We start from the raw sequence: 20,969 nt of genomic DNA, 5'->3' as shown, positions 1-20,969 counted from the left end.
AACTATGCTGGCTTGTGACACAATGTCATGCCAGTATGGTTGCCATTGGCCTGAACACAGCGTACTAGTGTTGTGTTGTGTTCATACCAAACGCGAAGCAGACGTGGATTCGCGTGTAAGTCGCGCCGGGCGACGCGAATGGCGCGAATACATGAATTTTGCATCATTCACTTATTCACGCGAGTTGAAAATATTCAACTTGAGCGAGAAATTCGTGTGACGAAAGCCTATCAGTGTCGAGATTCTCATGATGTCAGGAGAATCTCAACAAATCTCAATCTCCTCTCCTCTTTTCCAGAAGAGAATTCACGAGTTCGCGCACTTGATCCTGCGGCCAAACTCGCGCGAGCAACGCAAATAAAAACAAATGATCCCACGATCAGACTCACGCACGTAAAGTGAGGCAAAAATTGGCTCCGCGTTTGGTGTGAAGACACCATTGGAGATAGTCACCAGCAGCAAAGGCGAATCAAAGAGCATACGGAATGGTGAAGGTGAACACACAAGTGTTTGAACCCGCAGCATACAGGAGACAGGTAATATGAGTTTAAAGTGATATTTCGCTTTGGCGCTGTACAGGATTAACCCACCATGAGGTGAACTTCATAAGCACTTCATGACTTCCTACATTTGCTGCCCTAGGGATGCATGGTTCCAGACCCCTCAGACCCCAGACCCCACAGAACATACCGTCATCAAAAGTGTAATTTTGCATCCGGGTAGCGTAGTGGTCTGTTCTGTTGCCTACCAACACGGGGATCACCGGATCGAATCCCCATGTTACCTCCGGCTTGGTCGGGCATCTCTACAGACACGATTGGCTGTGTCTGCGGGTGGTAAGCCGGATGTGGGTATGTGTCCTGGTCGCTGTAAAGATCCCTGGAGTGGCTGACCCTCCATGGACTCCTGACAGAGGTATGTGCTTCAAAGAAAATCAAAAGTTTTCGACCAAGAGGAATATCACTTTCAAATGAAAGGCCGAGCAGCGTCTGCATTTGCCGAGAGGGAACCTATCATAGTTGATGCTACGTCCACCTGATGATAGGTTTGTTTTAGCAAGTTAAAAAATCACTCCACACCCCCTCACCCTTTGCAGCATGACTGTCCCAAAAAAGGGGATGCCTCCTTCTCTCCTTCTTTTGCCTCCGTTAAACCCCTGTATTCCCCCCCCCCTCTACCTCTTTGCCCCTTGATGATCCTTAGCACTCCTCATTCCACCTCCTTCCTCCATCCAACCTTTGCTCGCCCTCCTGCTCTCCTTTCCTCCTCTCTCTCCTCATCCATGCCCTCCATCTGCTTAGGGCTGATCTATTGCTTAAAGGGTGGGCTTCACACATGTATCTGTGGACCCTCGCTTTGTTGAGTCGGTTGCCGCCGCTTAAAACCCGGGCTATCGAGCTGTGTTGGGCTGGGGTTTGCAGCATGGTTTATTCAAAGAATGCACAATGCTTTGTTTGAAAGAGATTGTAGATTCTGAGATGTTAGACTCAACAAAAGCACCTTTTGCACGCTGAATAAAGCAGACTGACATGGAATGATACAGTCGTTTAAAGCGGGAGCTGCATGCGGTGGCGCCATTTCTTTAGAATGCCTTTTCACCGTTTTCACCGTTCACCGTTTTCCAGACGTTGATAAATGTGTTGATTGTATATGTTATATACTCTTCCTCATGACAGAACAAAGATAACCTGAAAACTGCCACTTCTAAATACCCCCCCGGTGCAACCTCAGTTCAGACTTTTGATCAGAGCCCACTAGTTGTTTGTTTCGGGGAAATCTGCAGTATAGGCCAGGCCTGCAGATGATCACTATGATGGGAGAAGCTCATGATTAGTGTAAACTCCTTGAGTTAATTCCATCTATGAAGCTAACACCTCATAGAGCCAGCAACGTACAAGGTTCACGTAGACATACAAAGGCTCTCTCTCCAACTGCCGGCAAGGAGATAAAGTTTCGCAAGTTCAGAATTGTAAACATCTGCTTAATACAAAAAAAACAGTGCAATAAAAAAAAACAATGTAATACTCCAGCAATATTTTTACCCCAGCTTTCTGTCAGATTGACTTCAGTGTTAGATAGACCTGTCTGAAAAAGACAACCTGAGGTAAAAACAGTGGTAAGAAAACACAAGGAGCTGAACCAATTTGGTGTTTATTTGTTTTCTCCTCCCGTATTGCCACACCAAGACAGTGATTTTCACTAATTTGTCTCTGGAAGACCAAATTTCTAAAATGTTATCTCCTTATGCCGGGATCAGACTGCACAATATTTTTGTCTTTCACGATGGTCACCATGGTGGCGCGGTGGTTAGCGCGGTCGCCTCACAGCAAGAAGGTCCTGGGTTCGAGCCCCGGGGTAGCCCAACCTTGGGGGCTTTCCTGGTTCGTCCTCTGTGTGGAGTTTGCATGTTCTGCCCGTGTCTGTGTGGGTTTCCTCCGGGGGCTCCGGTTTCCTCCCACAGTCCAAAGACATGAAGGTCAGGTGAATCGGCCATACTAAAATTGTCCCTAGGTATGAATGTGTGTGTGTGTCTGTGTGTGTGTCTGTGTCAGACCTGTGTGATGGCCTGGCGGCCTGTCCAGGGTGTCTCCCTGCCTACCGCCCAATGACTGCTGGGATAGGCTCCAGCACCCCGGCAACCCTGAGAGTAGGATAAGCGTTCCGATAATGGATGGATGGATGGACGATGGTTACCATGTCATATTAGGCAATCATAGTGCCATAAATTCTTGCCGTGTCTGGGCCGGGAGGCTGGCAACACTACAAGTATGACCCCAACCAATCATCGTATCCTGCCTGCCAATCATGGCTACAGAAGTGCTATGTGTGATGCTGGTGGTCTCATGTTCCGAAACGAAAAAAAACCAACAAAAAAACGATTGTTGATGGTGGTGCGGCTAGTACTGTTTGGGAGTGATAACCTAGCATAGCTTAGCCCGCTACTCACCGGATTGCTGAAGTGCCTCCTCTATTTCTCGCCAACATCTTTTTTTGCTTTTTTCCTGTGGATTTTTCCCCCCCGTTTTTCTTCCCAGTTGTACCCGGCCAATTACCCTACTCTTCTGAGCCGTCCTGGTCACTGCTCCATTCCGTCTGCCGATCCGACGAAGGCTGCAGACTACCACCTGCTTCCTCCGATACCTGTGGAGTCGCCAGCCGCCTCTTTTCACCTGACAATGGGTTTTTTTGCCAGGGGGACGTAGCACGTGGGAGGATCACACTATTCCCCCCAGTTCTCCCTCCCCCCTGAACAGGCGCCCTGACTGACCAGAGGAGGCGCTGGTTGGTAAGCAACAAAATAGACCGCCATGCCACCCGGACACCCGTCAACATCTCTTTTGACTCTGTCATGATCCTCCCTCGAGGAAATGTCAAAAAGGCAGGGGTATTGTTGCCACTGCTCGTTGAACCTTTCCTTGGTTTCGTCGTTCTACCTTATAGCAGCAAAAGCGGTATCCCTCTTTGCCATGGTTACACATGTGCAGCAGAGAGCGCTCTGTCATCCTATTGGTCAACATCAAGGAACACGTCGTAGGCGTTATCAGACTTGACAGGAAAATACAAAAAATTCTGTAGACTTTTCGTCAGGGTGTCGTGGGGTGGTCCTAGACGTCGCATTGCTGTTCTTCGATTATGTCACACTACACGGGGTAAAGACGCCCATTCATCATTCCCGACATTCATAATCGGGCCCGACGCTGGAAATTTGTCAGTGACGGCAAAATCGTGTCAAAGTCGGGCTGAAATTGTGTAGTCTGATCCTGACATTACAAAATTAACCCCAGCTTTCAGGCCCTACGCCTACAAGTCACCAAAATACTATAAATACTTTTAATTGCAGGGTCTTTGGGAAGCTGTAGTAACGCTGCATAGCCAGTGGCTCCGGATAACTTCAGAATATCTGGGGTTTGTTTTCAGTCATTCTCCCACTTAATCGTGGGCAAACATCACATTAAGATGTCAATACAGTAAACCATGGTGATTCTGTTGCCGTAGTGTTGAGAGAGCGGTGTGTTACTGTAGTGTGTAATTTGCCTTTAGGCAGTCACAGTTCATCAACACACTTTAATTCATGCCTCTTGGTATTCAATGACAAATCTAGGGGAGCAACAGGTACGTAGACGGACATCTCTATCTGCAGCACTGCAGATGGAGTTGTCATGGAGATCACATTTTGAGAGGCAAAGTAAAGAGAAGTGATGCATCAGTGGGGTGGGCGAGGGGTACTTTTAACCAATCGTTGGCCATCTTGCTGTCCTTCCTTCCTTCCTTTTCTCTGTCTCTCATGGATGTTTCTTCCTGTTTCTACTGTGCCTTCCGATCTCTCCTGTCTGTCTGTCTTTCTCCGTTTGTCACTCTCTATCAATGTTTTGTCTCTGTCTGTATTTCTGTCTCTGTGTCTGTCTGTGTTTGTCTGTTTCTCTCTTTCCTCTCCTGTCTTGTCGTTCCTTTCTGTCGCTGTCACTGACTCTCGCTGTCTTCACCTTCGATGAAACTCTGCAGGAGCAGCTTCTGGTAAAGTTCTGCCTCTCTCCTTTCTCCTTTCCCTCCTCCTGTGCTCTGTCCCCTCCTCTCTACCCACCGGATTTTAAAAAAAAATGGCTTCTCTCTCTTTCTTTCTTTGTGCCTCTACTTGTTTGCTCACCCATCTTCGCCGTCTCGTTGCTGTACATCTTCTTCCATCCTATGCCCCCGTGTTCTCACTGTGGGCCGCAGTCCAAATTACCTTGCCCACCACACCTCCGTTGTCGGTGTACACCAGGAACCAGTCCAAGTACCACACAAGTTTCACCAAAATTACAAATTTTGATTGGATGTTGCAATTTCTTAGGAACATGAGTTTACATTTACAGTTTAAGAGTCATATTTGGAGACACACATGCATAGAGCTGCCGAAGACCAGGCTCAACCAATCAGCTATGAATTGAATTGTCTTGCATCTTTGCATTAGGAGCTGAGTTCACAGTTAAAGTGTGGGCCTTGATGGATGACCTCTACTCCTCTGAGGCTTGGCAGGGATTCAGACCACCTCTCCCTTGCTTTTTTGAAAATGGCCCATCCACTTGCAGTAAAGATCAACTCCGCCATTTGCTCCCCTGACATCCCAATTTTTCCTCACCGGTATTAGTTTATGGGCATACAAATCAAGGGCCGTTTTGATGAGGGGTGGGGTGCATAAAAATCAAGCCGAGGAGTTTTTCATTTAGCTGTATTACAGCTTCCACTGTTGCTGTCAGGACTTGCTCGACACTGTCGGTGAACTGTGGTTGTAATGTATTCTGTTGCGTCCTGCGAGCAGCAACACTTGGTCTCTTGAGTATCGCATAGCCTCCATTTCCTGTGCCCTTTTCTCTTTAAGTCCACCTGCAGGCCTGATGGAGACAAGGTCGGCCCTATGTAATCTAACAGGATTCAAAGGAAAGGAAGCTATGTGAAACATACCGGACTCGGCCCATTTACAGTTTTCAAATGGAGGATTACATCGCTACAATCTCAGCCATGTAATACGAAAAGCCCTCGCCCCCATGTGTCATCAAAATCCGCCATTTCTCCAGAAGAACACAGCAACATGTCACTGAAAAAAAAGAAAGAAAGAGGTTTGGCTGGGCATCCTACCGGGAGATGCCTGTCGATATGGAATGAGTGAATGTCTTCATGTGTGATCATGATGACACCGATGTCCATGAAACCAACCGATCGGGCAAACTGGTCGTAGACCCTCCCACCGGTTTCATGTTTGACGTGCACTGAAAGTTTCTTGTTTCTGCAGAAGAAAAGACTGTCAAAGCCCTGGGTGTCTGCACCTATGAAGTTTAATCCAGTGTAGAAATTTATATAAGTGTCATGTCATGTATTAGGTTCCACTTTACGTTGCCACTGTAGATATCATTTTGTTTGCGATAATATCAGCTTTCAGGGCCCCGCCTCACGCTACCAACCGCCCCTCCCCGAGATATGGTCGGTTATTATGCTAAATGGGTGGGGTTATGACTACACCTCTTCACCCTCTTTTTTTTTTGTTCCTGTCCCTGACACTGTTGTTGTTCCTTGGATAAACTGTAGGGGGAGCAGCAAGGGCAAAGACATCGGTACAATCAAGTCCCTCCGTGTGCTGAGGGTGCTGCGTCCTCTCAAGACCATTAAACGACTCCCCAAGTTAAAGGTAGGGCCTTGTGTGTGTGTGTGTTCGTGTTTACATGCATGTTTTTCCCCCCCTGGGGAGGTGGATAGCGTTATGTCCGATTTGTACTCCTATTTGTATACAAAAACGGGAACGAATGTAAGCAATGAAAGAAAGAGAATTTATGGACAAAATGATTCTCCCTTATTTTCCGGTGGCACAGTGGTTAGCGCGGCTGCCTCACAGCTAGAAGGTCCTGTATTCGAGCCCCGGGGTAGTACAACCTTGGGGGTCGTCCTCTGTGTGGAGTTTGCATGTTCTCCCCGTGTCTGCGTGGGTTTCCTCCGGGTGCTCCGGTTTCCTCCCACAGTCCAAAGACATGTAGGTCAGGTGAATCGGCCGTACTAAATTGTCCCTAGGTATGAATGTGTGTGTGTCTGTGTGCCTTGTGATGGCCTGGCGGCCTGTCCAGGGTGTCTCCCCGCCTGCCGCCCAATGACTGCTGGGATAGGCTCCAGCATCCCCGCGACCCCGGTTGGGATAAGCAGCTTGGATAATGGATGGATGGATGGATAAAGATGCAGTTTGCATCTAGATATCATTGCTGGGGGGGGGTTAATGCAATCTGTACAGTGTCGTTAGTTGGAAAAGTTAACGCCGAAAGGGTTGAAATGTCCCAACATGCTCATGCCAAGCCACAGTGCCCTCGTCGTGGAGTGTGTGGTGCGCATACCGTGTGTGCAAGTATGCCTAACCTCTCTTTCCAGCTTTGTAGCTTGTCCCTATCATCCACCATGGGCTCAAAAGTCATCTCGGTCCTTTTCTTTGCGAGGACTTCTCCCCTCTTTCCTCTTTCTCTCTCGTCTCTCTGTTGGTTGGGTGGTTGCAATGCTGATTGCAGTGCTGATTAAAAAAGCAATTTCCACCTTGTCCGAACTCATTGTCAGTTGCTGTGGATGAGTGTCAGCTGACTCTCCTGACATTTAGGTGGTAAAGTTCTCCAACTCTCCTTGCCCCCAGGCTGTGTTCGACTGCGTGGTCAACTCACTGAAAAACGTGTTGAACATCCTGATCGTCTACATGCTCTTCATGTTCATTTTCGCCGTGGTGGCAGTGCAGCTGTTCAAAGGGCGGTTCTTCTACTGCACAGACGAATCCAAGGAGTTTGCACGCGATTGCAGGTCAGTTTTTTTTTTTTTTCAGAAATGGCGTACCAGAAGCACACGCCACGTGGCGTGTGTGATTTGAGAGTGTGAGCAAACTCAGAGGATCTGAATCAAGTCAAGCGTATGTGAGATACAGTTGATTCCTGTCCGTTCTGGATCAGTTCAGTGCCACAACTTGTACAGTATGACCAGCGTGAACTGAGCTGGGTGTGTGCGCATTTCTTAGGGGTGATTGTGCGGTGCATGACCGGGATGAACTGAAGTGTGTGTGCATTTTCAGGGGCGAGTACTTGGTGTATGATCGAGATGAGGTGAAAGCACAGAAGCGGGAGTGGAAGAAGTACGATTTTCACTACGACAACGTGGCTTGGGCCCTGCTCACCCTCTTCACTGTCTCCACTGGAGAGGGGTGGCCGCAGTGAGTAAACACACACACACACCTATACACCCACAGACACACTACTACTACTACTACTACTACTACTGCTGCTACTACTTTCGGCTGTTCCTGTTAAGAGTCGCCACAGCGGATCACATGTTTCCATCTCTTCCTGTCCTCTGCATCTTCCTCTGTCACACCAGCCACCTGCATGTCCTCCCTCACCACATCCATAAACCTCCTCTTTGGCCTTCCTCTTCTCCTCTTCCCTGGCAGCTCCATATTCAGCGTCCTTCTCCCAATATACCCAGCATCTCTCCTCCACACATGTCTGAACCATCTCAATCTTGCCTCTCTTGCTTTGTCCCAAACCGTCCAACCTGAGCCATCCCTATAATATACTCATTCCTGATCCTGTCCTTCTTCATCACTCCCAATGAAAATCTTAGTATCTTCAACTCTGCCACCTCCAGCTCCGCCTCCTGTCTTTTCATCAGTGCCACTGTCTCCAAACCATACAACATAGCTGGTCTCACTACCATCTTGAAGACCTTCCCTTTAACTCTTGCTGGTACCCCTCTGTCACACATCACTCCTGACACTCTTCTCCACCCTGCATGCACTCTCTTTTTCACCTCTCTCCTGCACTCCCAGTTACACCCACAGACACAGAAGCATGCATGTACATGCAAAAACACAGGAACAGGCCTGTACGTACAAACAGTCACGTTGACACATATGGGAAGATTGAACCCTGCATGCATGCAAAGCGTGTGTACTCACAAACATACATTCAAACAGTGATGTAGGAAGACAGTTTTGCTTTATATGATGACATGTGAGGCATCTGGAAAGTCTTACTGTTCATGACTTGTTTTGGGGCTGATAACATTTATTTGATACTCACTTACTCACAAATTGTGGGCTTGAATATCGAAAGTACACTGATTCTCTCGCTCTCTCCCTCCCTTTCTCCCGCCCCCCCTCCCCCTCCCCTCCGCTGTCCAGAGTGTTAAAGCACTCCGTGGACTCCACCTATGAGAATCAGGGCCCTAGTCCAGGCTACAGGATGGAGATGTCCATCTTCTACGTGGTGTACTTCGTTGTCTTCCCCTTCTTCTTCGTCAACATCTTTGTGGCTCTCATCATCATCACCTTCCAAGAACAGGGGGACAAGATGATGGAGGACTACAGTTTAGAAAAGAATGAGGTGAGGGCCATATGTCTCTGGCATCTGTGTGTGTGTGTGTGTGTGTGTGTGTGTGTGTGTGTGTGTGTGTGCGTGTAAGAGAGAGAAATTTTAATGACAAGTCAAGGAAAACAGCCTGATTTAAAAAAAAACGTCTGATTAATGTGTACCATTTTTATTGAGGTTGCGTTTGTCCAACCATGTGAATTAAATGGGAAATGTTGCAAAACAGGATTGTCATTCAGAGAGTTGAATTGTGTCATGTGTGCATATACGTATGTTTGAGTGTGTTTGTATGCACGTGTGTGTCTGTGTGTTTCTGTGCATGTTTATTCAAAGAAAGACCATTTTGAAGGATTTGCATTGAATTGCGGTGGAATAATGTGTATGTTTCAAAGAAGCAGCTATGAGGGCATCCAGGTGGCGTGGCGCTCTATTCCGTTGCCTACCAACACGGGGATCGGCTTGATGGGGCGTCCCTACAGACACAATTGGCCTTGTCTGCGAGTGGGAAGCCGGATGTGGGTATTTGTCCTGGTCGCTGCACTAGCGCCTCCTCTGGTCGGGCGGGGCGCCTGTTCGGGGAGGAGGAAGTGGGGGGAATAGCGTGATCCTCCCACGCGCTACATCCCCCTGGTGAAACTCCTCACTGTCAGGTGAAAAGAAGCGGCTGGCGACTCCACATGTATCAGAGGAGGCATGTGGTAGTCTGCAGCCCTCCCTCGATTGGCAGAGGGGTTGGAGCAGCGTCCGGAGGGGTAATTGGCCAAGTACAATTGGGGAGAAAAAGGGGGGGGGGTCAACAAAAAAAGAAAAAGAAGCGGATGTAATTTGTCCTTGCATCACTGTCACTTTCCTGCTGTTTGTTTCATCTAATATCTCTCTCTCTCTCTCTTTCTCACTCTCAACCTTCTCGTCTCCCTTTCTCTCCTCTTTCAGAGGGCTTGTATAGATTTTGCCATCAACGCCAGGCCTCTGACCCGCCACATGCCTAAGAACAAGCTGAGTTTCCAGTACCGCATGTGGCAGTTTGTGGTTTCTCCGCCCTTTGAGTACAGCATCATGGCTCTGATAGCCCTCAACACCATCGTCCTGATGATGAAGGTACTTGTCCTCTTGCTACTCTAACAAGGGTCATCTCAGTCTAATGCTGGTCCCTCACTCACACACGTTGCTTTCAGGTGGAGCTTCAGTTTAGATGACAGGATCTTTCACAGCTGCATCGTTGTGTTGCAGATGTGCTGTGATGTGATGCAGGAGATTCAGCCATTTATAATTGTAATGTTTTGATCAAAATGTTGAAGTGTTCCTTGTGTGTCAGTTTGTTAGCTAGATCCATGACTCCATTAACTCCATCCATTAACTAACTTCAACTCTGTTGAACCAGCCAGTCCAAAAGCATCTTTTCAACAATGTCAATGTTTCGTGTCGGGCGTCCCTACAGACAATTGGCCGTGTCTGCAGGTGGGAAGCCAGATGTGGGTATGTGTCCTGGTCACTGCATTAGTGCCTCCTCTGGTCAGTCGGGGGTGCCTGTCCAGGGGCGGAGGTGGAACTGGGGAGAATAGCGTGATTCTCCCACGCGCTACGTCCCCCTGGTGAAACTCCTCACTGTCAGGTGAAAAGAAGCGGTTGGCGACTCCACATGTATCGGAGGAGGCATGTGGTAGTCTGCAGCCCTCCCCAGCTCGGGACGGCATGGAAGAGTGGAGTAATTGGCCAATTACAATTGGGGAGAAAAGTGTGTGTGTGGGGGGGGGGGGGTCCACTGTGGCGACCCCGGAGAAACGGGGAACAAGCTGAAAGAAGAAGAAGTTGCTTCTTATCAATGACACGATTTCCTTGTTTCCCTCAAATAAGCAATTTATTTATACTTTGTGTGTTTGTGTGTGTGTGTGTGTGTGTGTGTGTGTGTTTATAGTTTGACGGGGCATCTGAAACCTACGACAATGTCCTGAAGAACCTCAACATTGTCTTCACCACCTTCTTCTTCATGGAGTCGATCCTCAAGGTTATTGCCTTCGGTCCTCTGGTGAGGCTAAAAAGCCCGCACTCATGCACATACACACATTTAAACACACGTCTTAGTCAGTGCAGCACACGCACAAATGCGGACAAACATAGCACCACTCGCAAAACAAAAAAACAACACGCCGACACACACTGAGATTGCTCTGTGAGATTTGACCTAGTCTATATGCTTCAGTGTTTAATCCTGTTATTTATTTATAAGCAGGTTATTTTGGTAGACAGATGTAGAACATCTTCATCCTCTCTCTGTCTCAACACAGTCACGCTATTACCTTACCTAGTCTCCTTCTAGCTTGTCTCCATGGCAACAACTCAGCCATCGGCCCGGATATTTTCCTTCCCCGTCCTCGGTTTTGGATCGGCGCAACCGGCTGCCTTTGCTGTGTCCCCCCCCCCCCCCGCTTTCATTAGGCTAACACCGTGTCTTCTCTTGGTTGTCTTCTCATTCCCAACAGAACTTTTTCAGAGACGCGTGGAACATATTTGATTTTGTTTCCGTCCTGGGAAGCATCACAGACATATTGGTCACAGAACTGGGGGTAAGTGCTTCGCAGTTTGGGGAGGTAAAATGACACCAGTTTTGTCGTGCAAAGTTCAACGTGAAATGATGGTCGGCAGACTAAAAAAAAAAAAAAAAATCAACCCAAATTAAAAGCTGAGATTGTGGTCAACACAGGCGCGGTTTTCATGTGGTGCCATTTTGTTTTCGACATCTCGCTCCTGAATTGTTCTTTTTCTGGATGTGGTGCCAGGTTTGGTCATTTGACCCAGTTTCCTTTAACACCCAGGATTCACCTCTCCAAAGTGTTCAAGGGCATCAGCCATATGTTTTTTGGGGGCTCACATTCCCCCGAAAAGTAAACAATGCCTCCATACAATCCTCTAGGGGGAATTTTGTCACTGAACAGTGAGTTCTGTTTTCTCCGTGTAGGCTATTTTACTTTATTAACTTTTGAAAAAGGCTTTGAGCCCCGAAAATATTGTCATGTTTACTTTTTACAAGGAAAGGCTGAATCACTTTTTAAAGATCGGGATGATAAATTTGCATGTTGAAAATACACTTTTTGGGTCCGCGGTGGTGTAGCGGTCTAAGCATCGGCTTTGTGTCGATGCAGTTGCCCACTGGGGACCGGGGTTCGCGCCCCGGTCTCGTCAGATCCGACTATGGCCGGACTCGATGAAGCAGCAATAATTGGCAACGCTGTCCCCGGGAGGGGGTCGGAATCAGCTTGTGTTCGTCACACAAATGCGTCTCTGTGTGTCGGAAAAAGCAGTGGTTCGGCCTGGATTCACCTCGCCACTTTCGTGACGAGGCGTCTCCTTTGAGACTGCTGGCCAGAGAAGTGCAGTTGGCGAACGCATGCAGTACGAGGGTGGGTGTTTGAACTACAATAGGGAACGATTGGCCACTAAATTGGGAGAAAAAACGGAAAAATCAGAAATAAATTTGTTTAAAAAAAAAAGAGAAGAAAATACACTTTTCACACTGCGTAGGTCTTCCTGCACAACCCTGCTCTATAGTTATCTTGTGAGCCTGGTTCTCTAGGGTTTAAAACCACTGACAGCCCTCCTTGTTGTTTTTTAACCTCCTTGTGCACATCATCACAATGTGTTGCCATTTGCATCACTGACATTTTCTGTCAAAATGACATCCAAATTATGAAGAATACAAGTCTTGAGATGATTTGAGGCTGATTTTTGATTTCTTTAAGGGAATTTGTTCATGCAGTTATATATTGAAACCAGGAATTTTATCTAATCGATACACATGGATAGAGAGGGATTATGCCGGAATATAGTCCCATCCAAAACATGTGAAATGACTCAATTAGGGCGCCCGGGTGGCGTAGCGGTCTATTCCATTGCCTACCAACACGGGGATCACCGGTTCGAATCCCCGTGTTACCTCTGGCTTTGTCGGGTGTCCCTACAGACACAATTGGCTGCGGGTAGGAAGCTGGATGTGGGTATGTGTCCTGGTTGCTGCACTAGTGCCTCCTCTGGTCGGTCTGGAGGGGGCCTGTTCAGGGGACTCCACATATATTGGAGGAGGCATGTGGTAGTCTGCAGCCCTCCCCGGATCGTCAGAGGGGGTGGAGCAGCGACCGGGATGGCTCAGAAGGGTGGGGTAATTGGCCAAGTACAATTGGGGAGAAAAGGGGAAAGATCCACAAAAAAAAAATGACTCAATGAAGAAAATATGAATGTTGCTTTTGGGTTTTCATGAGCTTATCGATAGTGTGGTGACTTTTACACTGGCAGTGTTGAATGTCAGCAGAAAATTAAATAGTATAAACAGATAACTGTAATGCTCACTGACAAGCATAGCGATAACACTAGCCAGACTGCAACACTAACCAGTCAGGGCCATGTGTATCTATGTGATATCTATATATGTGTATCTATACAATATAACTATATGATATATATATATATATATATATATATGTATGTGTATCTATATGATATATATAAACATATGTGTGTGTGTGTGTCTGTGTGTGTATATCTATATATGTATGTGGTATTGTCTTGGGCCTTGTGTGTGGGATTTCATACTAAAATACTATTTATCCATTTAGGAAAGACAATTTAATGAACGGTAAATTGCTTGACTGGGGCCATGACTTAAGTTACATTCAAAAATGATTTTGATATTTATGCCAGCAGTCACTATTGTCAGACTTTCTCTTTTTGTGATGAAACCCCAGTGTGTTTAATATGTGTGTGTGTGTCTGTCTGTCTGTGTCCATGCCTGTCAGTGGGCCTCAGTGTTAAACAGTGACTCATCTGCCCTTGTCGTTTTTGGGGAATAATTGTGTATCGGTGTGTCTGTTGGTGTTTCAGTAGACGTGTGCTAATCTTGATATCATGATATTTGCTCTAAGGTTTCAGTCCCTCCCTGTTGTTCCACATCATGCTGCATACTGTTTGCAGAGGCCAACTATTTCTGTTCTTGATGCTGGTGATCTGACAACAATTGATATGCTTCTTTAGCTTGATCTGAATTTATTTTTCTGATCACGCTGGAAAAGATGGTCAGTAGTGATGTCACAAGAATCCGTTATCGCAAACTTGTTTTACCCATAGCTCGTCTATCGTGGTGGATTTCCAAATGTTTTAAAATCAGCGACTCCGAACTGATACACGTTCGTCAAGACCATTTTGAATGAGGTTTTGAATAAAGGATCAACACCCGAGACAGCGTTTGAGAAATGATTTCATAAACAGCTGACGAGGGTCTATAGTGTAAGTAGGGAGGTAACAGTGGGGCTAACAGTCAAATGTTTGACTAGAATATACTGTAGCGAATTCAGGGGGCAGCTGGGAATCCGCCGCAGCCAGGATGGGCGACTGCACTAACCAGTCGAGTAAAGAGTCCGACCCGTTAGCCAAGGGCTAGCGAGTCTAGTCATCGGTGGTGGTTATACTACCTGCCTCCTTTGGGAAGCGCATCCCCGTGCTTCAGTATATCAGCTCCCTCACGCCTCTGGGCGCACACGCTTCCGATGGCCTCACGGTCTCACCATCCCACTTCTGACACCAATGTAGTGAATTCATGGGACAGCCGGGACCTGACCCCGGGTCACCCGCACCATGGGTGAGGGTAGTGTAACGACCACGGATGACTAGACTCGTTGGCCAGTTGGCTAATGGGTCAGACCCTTTAGTCGACTGGTTAACGTAGTCGCCTGTGCTGCGGGACTCCCCCATACTCGCTACAATACGTTACAATATTCTCTCACCGGCTTAATTTCAAACGAATGAAATAAAACTGAAGTCAGACTTTCTGGAAATCCTGATAATGTGTGGTGGACCTCTGGAGGTCCTTGGACCCTGCTTTCGGAGCCCACTGTGTTGTCTATGCTAACGCTTAAGTAGCTCATTAGCATGATAAGTATCAATATTTGATATGATGTGGTATAACTAACACCACGGAGGGGCTGAACTCGTGTAGGATCACTCACTGTTTAACTGTTGACTTGAACTTGTGTTTGACAGCCTGAAACAACACCATAATGATTCCGTCTTCCTCTTCTATCTTTTTACATGCTTTCTTTACACCTCTCTACTTTGTTGGCGCCCTACGCCCATCCCCCTTACTCTTCCTCTGATAAAATCCATCCAATCAAAATGCACTATGAAATCCTTCATCGTGTTCTCCATCCGTGATGCACCATGATGTGTGGTGGTGGTGGTGGTGATGATGCTATGATGATGATGCGTTTTCCCCCATGCCCCCTGCCCTCAAAAAAAAAAAAAAAAAAACACCCACTATCAACCCCCTCCTCCAACGTCTCTCACCCACTCACACTGTCCTGCAAATTAAAAAACAAAAAAACAAAAAACTCCCTCCCCATTCATCCTTCTACATCTACGCATATGTAGAATCTGGTTGGTTTGTAATTTATCTCTAAAAGCTTTCTGCTGCATCCTCATTGGTCAGTGCTTAAGCCCGCCCCCCCATGCCCAGTCGCAACTTGTGGACCCCCCCCCCCCCCCCGCTGACCCTGGTGCATGCGCTTCTTGGATGATAACCTTTGAACTCTTGGTGTATCTCAGGAGAGGTTTACTTTTACTCCAAACGCAACACACATATGTACACACATGCACAGTTCCAAACCCAACTGGAGTCGGGCTTGTGTTCTTATACATCATTTCACTTAGCTTTACAATTTGCACAGAAAATAAATTTTATCTATTCCCTCTGTCAGACAGACAGACAGTTAGATAGCTGGTCTGTTATCAAGTCTCTAGTGGATTTCCAAAATCAGTTTCCTGATAAATTGGCAAACCTTTTAGCAGGTTTATGTTGTGGGCTGAGGGTAGTTCTCCATTCTGCCAAGGCAAGTGAGAAAAGTATCTAAATTGTTTTCTCCCCTGTGTTTGTGACTTAAGAACGGGTGAAAAAAAACTTTTTCCCAGGATAATCTTATATTCCTTAAGGTTTTATCAAATAAAAACCTACTTTGACTTAATGTTTTTTCACCTGTTTTCACGGGTAAAAAAAAACCTTGTGGCTGAAATGAGTATTACAGCAGCAAACACTTAAAAAAGTTTCTGTCCATTATCCGAGCTGATTATCCGAGCTGCTTATCCTGCTCTCAGGGTCGCGGGAATGCTGGAGTCTATCCCAGCAGTGATTGGGCGGCAGGCGGGGGAGACACCCAGGACAGGTCACCAGGCCATTACAGGGCTGACACATTCACACCTAGGGACAATTTAGTATGGCCGATTATTCACCTGACCTACATGTCTTTGGGCTGTGGGAGAAAACCGGAGCACCTGGAGGAAACCCACGCAGACACATGCATACTCCACACAAGAGGATAACCCACCAAGGTTAGACAACCCCAGGGCTCGAAACCAGGACTTTTCTTGCTGTGATGCAACCGTGCTAATCACTGTGCCGCCTACTAAGAAAAATTATGACCAAAAAAGAGAAGAAATAAATTCACCTTCCAAAACCTTTTCACCTGTTTCACAGATGGGGAAAAAAGTAACTTGGGGAAAACGATCCCGGCAAAACCTTTTTTTCACCTGTTCTTAAGTCTTAAACACAGGAGAGAAAACAGTTTAGAGCAGACTCAGAAAATGGATCGCCGGAATTTTTATTTTTCTCTCACTTGCTTCTCGGGGCTTCCGTACTGCCAACATGCATCAAACACAAGGAAACTTTCCTTCACACACACGTAGCACAGTTAGATGAATGAGCCAGAGGTTATGACTCCGTGTGCTTGGCCAGTTCTTCCCTTACTGGTCTGCATGGAAGCTGCAAGTTGTGGAAGAGGATGCTGCCATGTCATGCCAAACAAAGCAAAGTCAAGTCAAGCCATGCAGCTAGCTGCCTGCACTGAGGCTGCTTGCCTGTATTTCCTTCCTTGTTTCCCTCCTCCTCATCCCTCCTTCCTCAGCCCTTGCTTGTCAACCACAGAATGCCAAGGCCTCACAAGGGAATCTGTCTTTAAATCTGATCCGTGGCAACACACTATAACAAAAATGTCTAAATGTACTGAGGATGATATTCAGCAGTCTGGCAGCAGTTTCCACAGTTTTCTGTGTCACCTGCATTTGCTTGTCCATCACTCGGCGTTGAAATGTCTTAACGCTAAAACATTCATAAAAAAACATGGCGGTTTAAACCTCCTGACATTAGTCATTCTTATTGGACTCGTCAGTGTGGAATTGGTGATGCTCACCCGTGTTTGGATGGGGTTTCATTCCAAAACAAAACAGCATGTCCACCCTGCGATAGGATGAAAATAATGTCAAAAATTGTTGATTGACAAAAAAACTAGTGCTATTATTTGTTTTGTAAAACAGATGGTAACTTTAAAAGGTAGTGTGGTTAGATTTAACAGGTCGTTGCTGGATCTGCTAATATGCTGCTGTGAATCCAGGTCACTACACTACTGTTCTTGGGGTTTCTTGTAACTTCAGCAAACTTTATTTATTGTAACGTTTCCCGGGGAAACTAGCAGGCGAGAACCCAAATGCATGACTCAGACAGGAAGGTTACAGTAACGCTCGGTTTAATAGTCAAAAGCAGGCAGGGGACATGTCTTCATACATGCTCAATAACCCAGGTAAGAAAATCAAAGAAAGGTGAATCAGTTCATCTGGATACAATGTTTATTGAGAGAGAAACGTTTTATCACTCATCTAAGTAGCCTCTTCAGTCTCAGCTGACTGCAGGTATCCCCGCCCTTATAAACAATACTACAGTGGCATAACGACCGAAACCAATGATCCGTTTCATATGCAAATAGGTGTGACCATTAACTAGCGTTTCACTGGCCATGTGGGGCCATATCTGAAAGAATTTTTTTTTATCCATTTACAGAACTGAATGAAAATCAGAAGCTTGACAACATACTGCTGAAGCTCATCCAAAATACTATCTATCCATCTATATATATATATATATATATATATATATTAGTATATATATATATATATATGGGGTATCTGCCGAAGACTGCTCGGTTCAGTCCTCAAGTTAAAAAATAACAAACAACGGGTGCTGCTTAACTTGCTGAAATGAATTCCCTTGTGATGGCGTTAGAGTGTGTGTGTGTGTGTGTGTGTGTGTGTGTGTGTGTGTGTGTGTGTGTGTGTGTGTGGGTGCGCGCGTGTGTGTATATGTGTGTGTTTGACATGCGTGTTGCACTGTGCCTCATCTTCTGTGGCCTGCTTATCCCCCAGAGATCAGTGCATTTGGTTCTTAAAAAATATATATATTGCTTTACCAGATTGGATGATGACCTTTAGATACTTTGAATTACGGTTTTCTTTCTCTCCCTCTCTCTCTAGTTCTCTGTTACTCACTTCTCTTTTATTTTGTTATAGACCTTTTTCCTGTCTATCGCTCATCCCTGTCTTTTTTTCTTTTTTTTTGTGTAAGTCAGTGCCGTTACGTTATCATTTCATTTTTGTTGGGTTTCAACCCCCATCCCTCTCTCTTTCTCTCCTATTATTCTGCCCAGTTTTTTTTTCTTTTCTTTTTTTTGTGTTTAGTCGAGGGAGGTTGCGATTGTGGTAGAATGAGTGAATTTGACTGAGTCCTCCTGTGCTGCAGAATAACTTCATCAACCTGAGCTTCCTGAGGCTGTTCAGAGCAGCTCGCCTCATCAAGCTGCTGAGACAGGGGGAGACCATCCGCATCCTCCTCTGGACCTTCATCCAGTCCTTCAAGGTGCGCACACTTTTGACCCGCCACAAACCGTCTTCAGAGAGACAGCGAAGATGCAGTAAAATAATTAATACAAGGTGTTTTTTGGTAGTAATAAGTGAAAAAATATGCCAATGGAAATAGTGGAAATTTTGCTTGTTGAGTCTTATATTAAGTGTAATGAGATATTTTATATTAATATAAGACACGGTCACCCTCCTTGAGCTATAAGGACTTGTTTTTCCATCTTGTTAACAAGTGTATTTGTATATTTACTAGTTCCATTGGCAGATTTTTTCACTTATTACTAGCAAAAAACACCTTGTTAATTATTTTATTTCTTATTTTTGAAGGGCCAGGGGTTCGTTCTCCGGTTTTGTTTTTCCTCCTCAGACAATGGATGCAAGCAAACCGAAATGGAGATATAGACCAAAATGTTTTTTACATACATGCAGAAGAACGGACACACAGATGCACATAAATAACTGCACACTCTCTTTGAATTGCTCCATGACCTCCCGTCCTTTATTTTGTATATTTCTATATTTTCTTATATAATTATTAACATATTGTGGCAGGATGAGGACAAACACAGGAGACGAAGGCGAGTTTGAACTTTATTCCTCAGTTCCAAAAACCAAACTGAAACAGGAACAACCCTGCATCAGAGAGCCCGGGACCGTAAACCACGCCCCCAGCTCACAGCCCTGCTGGGTGAGAGGCATAGCCCCTAGTGTCCGCCACACAGCCCCCCCCCCCCCCCGAACACCCAGAAGGGACTCCTTGAAAGAAAATCAGTTTCTCACTTGAGGCTTAAGCAGCCTGTCATAACGGCTGCGCCGTCCCTCAGCCAAAACAGTAGGTGAAACACAGTCCAATGCCGGCTGAGAAGCAGAATGCTGAACCCGTGAAGACACTGCCAGGGTCCTGGAAGGAGGGCGACCCCGTTGGGGAACCTGGGCCGGAAACACAACTTCGCCTGCCACCCTGTGCGCCGGTTTAAGCCTATCAAGCGTGACACGCTCCCTAAGCCCACCCATATCCAGCACAAAACCCTTAGGACCCGTCTCAAGAACCCGAAATGGGCCATCGTATGGGGGTTGGAGGGGCGAGAGGTGAGCATCATGTCGTACAAAAACAAAACGAGCCGACATGAGCTCCGCAGGCATGAACGACCCCGGAAAACAGTGGTGAACGGGGCCTGGAACCCGAGTGCTGTCGGACAAAAAAGGATAAACAGCCGGACGGGGTCGAGGAGTGGAACTTCAATGCAAAAATTCCCCAGGGACGCGGAGCGGCTGAACGAGCACCAGCTCAGCGGGCGAAGCGTCGAGGTCCTCCTTAGGAGCCGAACGCAACCCGAGCATAACCCAAGGTAAACGATCCACCCAGTTACCATCCGAGAGCCGTTAGCCTGAGGGTGATACGCGGTAGTGCGGTGTACCTGCACACCCAAGGATCGCGCAAGTGCCGACCAGAGCTCTGACACGAACTGGGGGCCCCTGTCTGAGGTGATATCTGACGGAGTACCGAAACAGGCGCCCAGGAGGAAAGAAACGCGCGTGCAATGTCCGAGGATGTTGTGGAGGACAGAGGGACAGCCTCTGGCCACCTGGTGGTCCGATCTACCATTGTAAGCAGGTGCGTAAAACCCTGTGAAGAAGGTAGAGGGCCACATGCACGTGGTCGAAACGTCTGGCCGGGATCGGAAACAGTTCAAAGGGCGACTTAGTGTGCTGTTGGACCTTAGCGCACTGGCACGCCACACATGCAGCCGCCCACCCCTTGACGTTCTTGCGGAGGCCAGGCCAGACGAACTTGGAACCGACCAAGTTCACCGACGCCCGAACTCCAGGGTGCGAGAGGGAGTGAATCGATTCGAAAACTCGACAGCGCCAGGCCACTGGAACAACGGGGCGGGGGCGGCCGGTGGAGACATCGCAGAGGAGGGCAGGACTGCCTTCCTGCATCACAGCATCCCCTAGTTTGAGGCCGGTACGTGTTGACCTAAGGGCAAGGACGTCCGGGTCGCTGGGCTGGTCGGCAGCCATAGCGGAGAAATCCACACCGAGGTGCACAGGACACACAAGCACACGCGACAGATAATCAGCAACAGGGTTGGACTTCCCGGCCACATGCTGAATGTCCGTTGTGAACTCGGAGATGGCCCCAGGTGGCGCTGCTGACGAGCAGACCACAGCTCAGTCACCTTGGACGTGGTGAAAGTCCGCGGTTTATGATCCACATAAGCTGTGAATGAGCGACCCTCCAGCAGGAAGCGGAAATGCCGGGTTGCAAGGTGCAGTGCCAGCAACTGCCGGTCAAAAACGCTGTACTTGCGCTCGCTATCTCGCAGTTTGTACTTGCACTCGGTATCTCGCAGTTTGCAGCTAAAAAATGCGAGTGGCTGC

General features: G+C 47.1%; 1 protein-coding gene across 1 annotated transcript in view; it reads left to right on the top strand.

Annotated features, from left to right (window-relative positions):
• The window catches only part of cacna1ab (calcium channel, voltage-dependent, P/Q type, alpha 1A subunit, b), a 121,410-nt gene that overhangs the window by 67,477 nt on the left and 32,964 nt on the right, over window positions 1-20,969 (top strand). The window contains exons 26-33 of the mRNA XM_056279719.1: window positions 6,064-6,163; window positions 7,109-7,302; window positions 7,568-7,705; window positions 8,675-8,876; window positions 9,795-9,959; window positions 10,777-10,887; window positions 11,342-11,425; window positions 18,466-18,582. Of these exons, the coding sequence (XP_056135694.1) occupies window positions 6,064-6,163; window positions 7,109-7,302; window positions 7,568-7,705; window positions 8,675-8,876; window positions 9,795-9,959; window positions 10,777-10,887; window positions 11,342-11,425; window positions 18,466-18,582 (1,111 nt within the window). The remainder of the gene's footprint in view (window positions 1-6,063; window positions 6,164-7,108; window positions 7,303-7,567; window positions 7,706-8,674; window positions 8,877-9,794; window positions 9,960-10,776; window positions 10,888-11,341; window positions 11,426-18,465; window positions 18,583-20,969) is intronic.

The sequence above is a fragment of the Lampris incognitus genome, chromosome 5 (assembly GCF_029633865.1).
Source record: "Lampris incognitus isolate fLamInc1 chromosome 5, fLamInc1.hap2, whole genome shotgun sequence".
NCBI classification, from domain to species: Eukaryota; Metazoa; Chordata; class Actinopteri; order Lampriformes; family Lampridae; genus Lampris; species Lampris incognitus.
The sequence above is the reverse complement of the archived record's forward strand: the minus strand, read 5'-3'. Positions and strand labels throughout refer to the sequence as shown.